General features: G+C 37.5%; 1 protein-coding gene across 2 annotated transcripts; it reads left to right on the top strand.

The window, feature by feature from the left end:
- Positions 1-277: 277 nt before the first annotated feature.
- LOC117972617 (N-alpha-acetyltransferase 50) lies at positions 278-9,830 on the top strand. 2 transcript variants are annotated; one of them, XM_034922320.2, is made up of 5 exons: positions 278-466; positions 4,743-4,876; positions 5,515-5,634; positions 7,256-7,322; positions 7,821-9,830. In XM_034922320.2, exons 1-5 carry the CDS (start codon positions 459-461, stop codon positions 7,990-7,992), a joined length of 501 nt encoding a protein of 166 aa, XP_034778211.1. In that variant the 5' UTR covers positions 278-458; the 3' UTR covers positions 7,993-9,830. The 2 variants fall into 2 exon arrangements, with proteins under 2 accessions (XP_034778211.1, XP_034778210.1); XM_034922319.2 differs by having other exon boundaries at positions 279-466; positions 4,740-4,876.
- Positions 9,831-9,991: the final 161 nt, after the last annotated feature.

The raw sequence follows: 9,991 nt of genomic DNA, 5'->3' as shown, positions 1-9,991 counted from the left end.
TTACTTTTTAAAAAAAATAACAACATATTTTACTTAGGTCATTTTCATTTAATCGTTTTTATATTGTAAAACCATTGGAGATTGCTGAATTTCAATTTGTATTTAAATAAAAATAAACATTCGAGTCAAAGGTCACGTCCTCGTGTTTTGGTTTTTTTTAAATCTTATTTTATATTACATTGTTCAATCGGAATCGAACAATATTTGGTATTCAAGTATCGATATAATTGCTATACTATAATTATAAAAAGAAAGAAATATATTTTATTCTGAGTTAGTGTGCAAGCGAGGTCAGAGTTGACCCCGAGTGTTGCTCCGTTCGGTGGTGAGATTGATCCATGTGGAGCTGGATCTACAGCGGGAGAAAATTTGATCCTGAACTCAGTTTAAAATCCACCGAACTATAAACTGTAACACGCTTTAATAACAGTCAAACTGAGAATCAAATCCTCATCAACATGAAAGGGTGAGTTACTGTCGTCTGACGGTACGTTTTGGTCTTGATCATGAATAAAGTTTTTTAGGGGCTGTAGTGCAATGCAATACTGTCTGTAGTACTGTCTGGAATCTGCCAACGACAGCACCATCAATACCCACTACAGTGCTGGCGTGACTCGATATTACAAGTTCTTCTTTCAAGATTGAGTGTTTTTATTGTCAAACGCTTGTTTGTTTGTTTTTTAACCAGGTGTATTTTGGATAAGGACAATTTGCAGCGTCATGATTACTTCATTTTATTGAATTATGTTAACGCGGAGAACGCCTGCTGCTTTCCGGTGTTTTCTAGTAGTCGTAGTCGTATATAGTATTAAGCGATCGATTATTTCTTGTGTGTAAGTAACAAACAAGGCGGGGTCATTTTTGTACGATGTTACACAGTCGATCGAGCGCTGTACTGTGTGGCTTGTGGCTTGCAACTTGCTTTGTAAAAGCAACATAAATTATAAAATAAAAATAAATGCGATTTTTTTCCAGATCGTTATATATTGTTAACATGCCGGTTCCTTGAAACTAATTTGAGGCCCACTCGTTCCATATTACATGTAAACTTCAGCACAGCCCTCAGTGAAGCCTTCTCATAATATTCTCATTTGATTCTTGTTTCCAACATTGGGTCGCGTTTTCATACAACCGTTTACTGTCAGAGGGGTCTCTTATTTTTAGAATAATCTGGTAGTCATTAACTAAAGCTAGCTACTGTAACTATGTGTGTTGTCCGACACCGTTTTACCTCAAAAGTTTGTATATTATTCATGTCCAAGTACTGGGAGCATGAGAGCTCTACCTCTCTTTCTGTATTTAGTCGACAGCTTCCACACCTCTTTCCCTGGAACAGAAAATTGAACCTGAAATGATGTCGTTACGGGGAGCTGTTTTTGTGTTAGAAAGGGGAGGGACACTGATACAATTTTCGGCGAAAAGGGAATGTAGGGAAGTTATTCGTGTATAGAGGGAGGACTACCTGGTTTGTTTTCACTGCTACAGAAGGCCCTGTTCAAGTAGAAAAGCCATGGCAAATACTGTACCATCTGTTTAATGTTAAGTATACTTGGAACTAGTTAAAGTGCTTTTGTCTTTGCACCAATCTGTGCTCTTGTTTTTCAATAAGGCAGTGAAGAAAGGCTGAATGGCATTCGATATTTAAAGGCCAGCCTCTGTGTCGGTCACCTATAATCTACATTGCCGACACTCTCAAGCAAATCTCACGGGATATGTAGTGGTTTGTCTTTTCCTCACTAATTTTTGTTTCCATTTTACGTTTTTTTTTTTTTTTAAAGCAAGCTAATCTCTTCCCCCTGGTCTGGTTTGGCAAAATTAACTAGAAAGCAGCCCTACAGTTCTGTTTTCTTAAGCATATTGATCCCAGAGCACAGGTGGCCTGTAACAAACCAAGATTGAGTGTGCAGGTAATATAATAATGCCCCATACATGTTTCTACATGGTTATTATTTAATATGACATATCAGGGAAATGTGTTCTGGTTCCCCTGTCATGTAATAACTTATTATCTTAAGAGAATATGTTTTGGAAAAAGGTTGGACACAAGTCCAGTCCTGGGTTTCTGAACTACCATCAATTAATTATGTTAGATGGTCAACAATTAGGCCCCTATTGAAATTAATTTTCCTTTTATAGCTTCATTAACAACTCCTCATGGTAAACCTATCCGTGTTGTTACTGTAGCCCATTCAGAACAGATTTAGCATAGTGCACACATTCCTAGCATCTGGACCTTTCAACAGTATACCCAAACAAGGGGGAGTTACAAAACCCAGCACTGGGCCAGAACCTAGTCCCTAGCCAGATGCTCTTGTAATTAGGGCTAGTTGGTGCCACTGCTGTTGCTTCTCAAGTTGAATTTGCACGTCACTGTTGCAGCTGTCATCTTTAAAAGGGAATTTGTTTATGTAGTCTATAAATATACTTTACTAGTCTGGTTCAAATGAGGTGATAACTCTGCTCATCAGCAACTAGCGGTACCAGCATCGCAGTTCCAGCAATACAAACACATTCATATCTAGGTCAGAGTATATTCACATAGTATGTAATTGGTTCTGTGCTGTGCCTGTGCTGCTTTATGACGAATAAACAAATAATATATGTTGTCCTTTTTAATTTCCATGGTATCATTTAGGATTAGGGTGTGATGTGATGACTGGAGTTGTGCTCACGTGTGATCTGCAGTTCTTTTTTTTTTTTTTTTAAATCATCCTTGTGTGTCTGTGTTCGTGGTGGGCCTGTGTAGGTGCAAGTCTTGCTGTACGCGGTGGTTTGAGTACCGGAAGATCTGTTTCTACCTCATGTTGCAGATCAGGGAAGTCTGCCAGTATTGCAATACAGTATGTAAGTGGGTGTAAGAGCACCATCTACTGTGTGTTCATAGCACGCTTGCCTTTTCTTAATCCTGTCGTGCATCACTCACAGTAGGAAATTTAGTTGTCCAAATCCTACTTTTTTTCATGCAGACAAGGTTTTAGACAGGTCTGTTTTTTTATCATATAGGACCCTTTCTGGATTTCTACAAAATCTTTACAGGTAGAAAAGTACTAAAGAGACTCTTTGGTACACAAAGGGACTTATTTCAACTATCTAAACCAGAGGTCGCCAAAGCTGGCCTTTCCACTCCTGATCTTTGTTTCAACCCTGTTCTAAATTGTTTTAATTGAACCAATTAAACCTCCATCCAGAAGTAATTACAGTAATCCGTCGTATGTCTGGCCGTCACGTAACCTCCCAAACCGTTTATCCGTCATGATCAAGCTCTTCAGCAACGTCACCCAATGTGTAGATTTATACCGCCCACCACAAAAGAAGAAAAAGACCATGATTCACAAACACAAGGAATACGACAGAGAAAAGAGGCAGCGCTCTTTGAAGTAACCTGGCTTTCACAATTTGACTGGCTGCAGTAAGTCTACGCCTTCAGAAAATAAGATGTAAAGCCAGAGTGGCACATTTGTGACTGAGTCGCCTACCTTTACGATAGTCCGTTTTTAAAGCGCATGACAAATCAAGTAATCAATATAACTGTGAAAATGAAAAGACAAAGACTGCCAAACAAGGCACATCAAAAGCATAGCAATTACTACACACCAGAAACACCTCTCTGATTTTAAAGCTAAAAGTGCTTTTTAGAACAGCGCACGCCCTTGCAAAACAGCACGACTGTATTCTAATTTTGAATGGATGTGTGACCTGGATGAGGCAAAACAATTAAATGTGGGGAAAACCTATAGAAATTCTAAACAGGCACAGGGGTGAATACACACTATTGCGAGGACCCAGCATCCAGCCCAGTTAACCAGAATGGCAACTGCTAAATATTTGTCGGTTGTCTCGGACTGTTCTACAGATAGTTCCATTACTGATGCAGTGATATGCTACGCTGTCAATGGTGTTGTCCACACAGACTTTATTGGGGTTCGGAATGTGGGGAAGGCAGGTGCAGAAACCCAATCATTGTATCTGGAAATGAGCATTAATGTTTGTTGTATCCTGCTTTATAAGTGTCCATTTTTTAGGAACATAAAATGTAATAATATTTTAGGGACCCCAACGTCTGTTGTTGATTCTAACTCAGAAACGTCACATAAGGGCTAGTAAGTTTACATAAGGGCTAGCAAGTTTCAGAAGGTAATAGTCCTTGGGACTAGTACTACAATTTTGTTTGTTTCTAACCCTGGCTAATACAAAATAGCTACAGGAAAGCAAAAGTGAGTTGTGCTTACAACTGGAAAAGGGAGCTACCAGGGATAAAATAGCATGGATACGCGACAGACTCCTGTAATGATCTCATTTTACCTGTTAAACTTGGAGTGCAGTGGGCCTCCAGGACCACGACTGGCCCCCTGTTCTAAACAGTGCTGGTTTCCTTTATTGTTCCCCATCATCTCGGGGCAGTCGCCCCTGCTGTAGGGAGAGGCAGGCAAGCAGGACAGGAGCAGATTGGAGAGTGCGGTCCAGCTGTGGCGTACCTCTTCCTGTTCCAGCTTTGGGTCCAGCAGCTGGGAACTGGCTGGGGCTGAGCAAATGTACTTCCAGTTTACTAAACCATTTTGTGAAAGTGACAAATATAGACCATAACTCAACAAGTTTTTTTTTTCGGTCACTTCTCAAATCCCTCAGTTTGTTTGTATTTCACTAGGCAGAATGCAGCAACGTGTCTGACTCTGAGCTGCAGTGTTCGGTGCCAGTGAATTTGGTTGTCTTGGTTGTTGATCAGTCTGGTTTTGTTCCAGTAGCCGGATCGAGCTGGGAGACGTGACGCCACACAACATTAAGCAACTGAAACGGTTAAACCAGGTCATCTTCCCGGTCAGCTACAATGAAAAGTTCTACAAAGATGTTCTGGAGGTGGGAGAGCTCGCTAAACTGGGTAAGAGAACTGGGTCTGTTTTATAATAATAATTTGATTGTCATTTGTTTCTAACTGCTTGAATGTGATTTTGTGCTGCTGCTGTATTCTGGGAAATTATAAGTAAATCTTAATGATTCTTATACTGTACTAGGTAAAGAATTTAAGTTAAAAATAATTTGATTCACAAATCTAATTAATTCATTAATTCGAGCCAGATGTACTACAATCTTATTCTGGGAAAAATGTTTTTTTTTTTCTTTCTAAAAGGAAAAAACATACTGCTAATGTTTCAGACAAATTTTATAATAAGTTAGGTACAACATATTTCCATTCCGTATAGAGAAGTGATGTAAACTTCAAACTGGAGCAGAAGCTTATTAAAACTGGGCCTAAGTTGTGAAACTCTGGCCGCCTAATATATACTGTGGCTCAGTTGGTAAATTAGCAAGTTCAGGCCAGGCGTCTAGTCATCAAAATACATTTTATTTGGTAGCTTTTGTGCAGGTGTAATGATTTATTATTATTATTATTATTATTATTGAGCTATCACCATGTTATTGCAAGCCAATGTAAAGTACAAAGCCAGTGTAAAGTGTAAAGTTTTGTGTCTGATAAAGCAGGCTTCCAGTTGTAACACGTTCCACTTTCTGTTTCAGCGTACTTCAATGACATAGCGGTAGGTGCAGTGTGCTGCAGAGTCGACCACTCCCAGAACCAGAAGAGGCTCTATATAATGACCCTGGGCTGTCTGGCACCATACCGTCGACTAGGAATAGGTAACGCTTTACAGTTCATCTTTCTACATGCATCATACTACAAACTTGAAGTCACGTAGACAAGCAAAATGCCTTTATTGGTTTCAATAGCATCTTATTAAACAGAGAGTGGCAACTCCTAGATGCCATTCCAATAACTGTGTATTAGATGTGATGAAATGATCAGTTTAATAATTAACAATATAGCTGGAAGGAAGATCTCTGGACTGGAAGTGCCGGGGTTACCTATCGCTGATAGAAGGTACATTAGTGCTGTACTGCATGTTGTCTGTTCAGTATGGCCTTGGTTTTGCAGGGTTCTGAACTTTTGAAGACATGTTTGTGTATATTGTTAAACTGTGAATCTGTGAATTATGTGCAACTTTTAGATAATCTGTGAGGGTCATTTGAAACACAATATACATTTTTCAATCTAGTTGGCTTTGATTGAATTAAATTTGTTATGCAATCAGCCGAAAAGATGAGACATGAGTGTGGTCCCCAAGGACAAGCAGGCTTGGCAGCTGTGAGAGCAGATGTGAATGTCTGAGCATATTGAGAATGTATTACATGTCGACAGTTTCACTGTGTGGAATTCGAAAGTATAGGGCTCCTGATTTTCCATTCTAGGGAATGGCAAATTTCGTTTTTCAAAATGACCAATTCCGTTTTTACCAATTTATTAAGAATTAACAACGTAATTTAAACATAAATAATATTTTTACATTAAAAATCTGTTGAATTCATTTTTGTTTTAAGTCCCTGAGATACTGTAGTTTTCAGGAAAAATCTTTCTTAAAGCAGTCCACTAGTAACAATGTACTGTAGGTCAGTCAACAAATAAAGGTGTTTTGAAAAAACAGCTTATTGCTGGCATTACAATATACAAACGAGGGGCATTATTACAAAAATATACAATTTTCATAAAATGACAAATTAAATACAATGTTCAGGACACTTATCTCTCCCATCTGTAGTTTCTTCTGCAACAACGCAGACTGGTTTATGCTGTACTTGCTGTAAAACTGCTTGCATGTGTTTCTCGTATATCCTGGACAGATAGAGTTGCCTTTGTCAGAGCAGAGCTCTTCAACTAGTTTTTAAAATTTAAAGGGGCCAGATTGGAAATAAGTTAGGAGTAGGCGGGCCAGTGTGTTTCACTCTGCACATTTGTAAGCAATAATAAATATTACCTAACTTAATGTTCATATATTGAACAAGACTTACACATTTTACCCCATGAATAGTACTTTAATAATACATTACAAACATTTTAAAATGTATGTGACATAACAAAATTCATTCAAAAGTTGTGCATGCTGATGCACTGGGGAGGCCAAATCAAGACTGATCCTCAGAGCCAGCATTGCATGATATAATAAAAATATAAGTTTATATAAAGTAATGTTAATTAGAATTAATACAGATTCAAAGGTAGAAGTAAAAATGATGTCACAATATATAGAACACCATTACATCATGTAAGAATAAATCATGGATTTGAATGTAAACAATAACAAGTAGTCATGCTGTCAAAAACCTATAAATATCGAAAACGTTGGGCAGCTGGCTCTTTGAGCTAAAATATATATAATATGTGTGTGTGTGTTTATAATATAAATGTGTATATATTTTCTTCTAGGAACAAAGACGCTGAACCATGTTTTAAACATCTGTGAGAAGGATGGCACATTTGACAACATCTATCTGTAAGTATTCAGTAAGAAAATGAAACTGTTATACACAATTTTCTTAGTACTGTGAGCAAACTTTTCACTGCTCCCTTTCAGTCTGAAAATTGTAGGGTTCTTTGCTTGCATTCTTTATTTATTTACCGAAGAGATTAGGTAACAGGAAGTAGCAGAAACTTTTTTATTTGGATAATCTGTACAGTATTTTCTGAGTTAAAGTACCAAAAACACTCAAAGAGCCAAAAGATTTGTCAACAGAAGAAAAGGGGGACCAGTAATATTGGTGCTAATGAGAGGTAATGTAAAGTTTCACTCGCAGAATAACCCACCTGCACAGTCCTGGACAAAAACTAACAATTGTTCTGAATTGTGTACCAGTTTTGTAATGTAGGCTTTAATGCAACCAATATCTCTTCACTTCTGAATTTGAACCCAGATTTTAAAGGGTTTACTGCATTAACCCAATGTGCCATTTTCCATCAGCTAAATCCATTTTTCTTTGTTTTCTTGACCCAGGCATGTTCAGATAAGTAATGAATCGGCAATCGACTTTTACCGGAAGTTTGGATTTGAGATCATAGAAACGAAAAAGAACTACTACAAGAGAATAGAGCCGGCGGACGCACACGTGCTTCAGAAGAACCTGCGGAGCCCCTCTCCTGGCTGCGACGTGCACAAAACGAATTAAAACAAACACTCCTGCACTTGCCCAGCGCCAAAACTTTAACAGACACCCAATGAAAGAATCGAAATGTTGACGACACATTTACCACTTTCTTCAAGGGACATTTAAATTTACTATATAAAAAAAGAAAACTAAAAAAATCTCTGCATTTCTTTTGCAAACAGAGTTCTTAAAATGTTGCAGTTTTTTTTTTTAATGTATTATTAGTTTAAAAACAAACAAACAAACAAAAAAAGTTTCAGAATCCAAAAGTGGAGAAGAACAAGGAAAGTGTTTGTCTTGGTTAACTAAAATAAATAAATAAATAAATAAATAAAAACCGCTACCAGATAACCTTTTTAAGGAATGAGGGTTTGAAATGCCTAGTTATTTTTGGTTTAATGATTACGATAAGTTAACAAACCTAGGCAATGATACTGTTTTCAGAACTGTTCTCACAAAACGCCAAATTGGTTAAAGTGACTTCAGCAAAAGTTTTCCACTCCCCTTATTCCGATTTAAAATACGTCCGGTTTCCTTAAAAAAAAAAAAAAAAAGACAACAATTGCACTGATGCCTAACCCTTGGTGATTAGCAGTGTATCCGCTCTCTTTTTCTTTTTCCCTTGATATCTAGCCTTGCCACTTTACTTTGGCTTGCCTTTGGAAGGTTCTTGAATATAAGTGAATGTCAGGGTGGAGAAATTGACATGAAAGTGTGGAATAAACTTGAGGAGGAGGAGGAGGAGGAGGAGTTGGGTTTGTGAGCCATCTTGTTACCAGTAGGGTGGTTATCCTTTTAGTTTCTGAGTGCTTTTTGTTTATTTTTGGGAAAAGTCAATTTAAAAAACTGTCTGAATTTACCGTGAATGGCGTGGAAGGGCTGTTTTTCTTAAGAAGACTGGGAAGTGACATAAACCACATATGGTAATGTATCAAAATGAACTGGGAAAGTGAAGGCTGTTTGATTTGATACCCTGCCTGCTTTATTTAAAAGCCATCTCTTTAGAAAGAAATGCCTGGAAATCTAAAGGAAGGATGGGCTCTGATATAATTTACCAACTTCAAAATTCATTGCAGTGCTTTCTGTTGAGCAAGACAATCTTAAATCTCAGTTCTTTGGCCATACCACATACAAGCCTACTTTTGCATTTGTGCCATTTTTTTTCTATTGCACTTAGTGATTTAAAAGGATCACTAATTGGGATGGAAACTGCTTAAATAATCATCCTATTTATTATATAAGTGTAGCAACCCAACTGATGCTAAAACATTGATTAGAACAAGAAATGACTGAATAAAGCCAACATGATCATCATTCTCAATCAGATTACAGCGTGCACTGGAAAAGCTGTTCTTGTTTTAGATACTATTTATATGAACTTCTAATGTAAGTCAATTAAATAAATCAATTGGATTTGTATTCAATTTAACTTGTGCAATACATTGATAAAACCAGTGTTGAAACCAGACCTAGAACTGAATTCTCTCTTTTCTCCCTTTGACTGTCACTGCTCCACCACAAAGAACTGAGTTTTGAGTTAGTCGGTGTAATGACGAGGATCCAGGATTTTGAGGACTGTTGGTCTTGTTGTTTTAAGAGTTTTGCACTTTTAGGCAGTCCTGGGTGGGAGTGCAAATAAACACACAAAGCTTTCAGTGTTGTGGATCGCTCAGCCTGATGGGTAAAATCCTGTACCATTTAACAAGCTGTTGATGCTGGAATGCTAATTTTTGCTGTGAGGTCTCCCCTCCCCTTATTGTAATTGAAGCATGCTGTTTGGTATTTTTTTTTTAAATCTTTTCTGGAGCTCTATTATAAGACTTTTTAACCTCAAAATAAATGAATACTATTTGCATTAACTCTTGATGTTCCCCAGTGCCTTTTATTTTCATTAGTTAAATTTGTTGTTGATTCTTAAACTGCTCGTGTTTTACACAGCGGTGGTTTTGTTTATCTGTGCAGGGCAACACTGTAGTTTACAGTACAGTTAACAATATATCATGTCAAAGATAAAACGATA

Source organism: Acipenser ruthenus, chromosome 8 (assembly GCF_902713425.1).
Source record: "Acipenser ruthenus chromosome 8, fAciRut3.2 maternal haplotype, whole genome shotgun sequence".
Taxonomy (NCBI): Eukaryota; Metazoa; Chordata; class Actinopteri; order Acipenseriformes; family Acipenseridae; genus Acipenser; species Acipenser ruthenus.
This window is presented reverse-complemented; position numbering and strand designations above follow the sequence as displayed.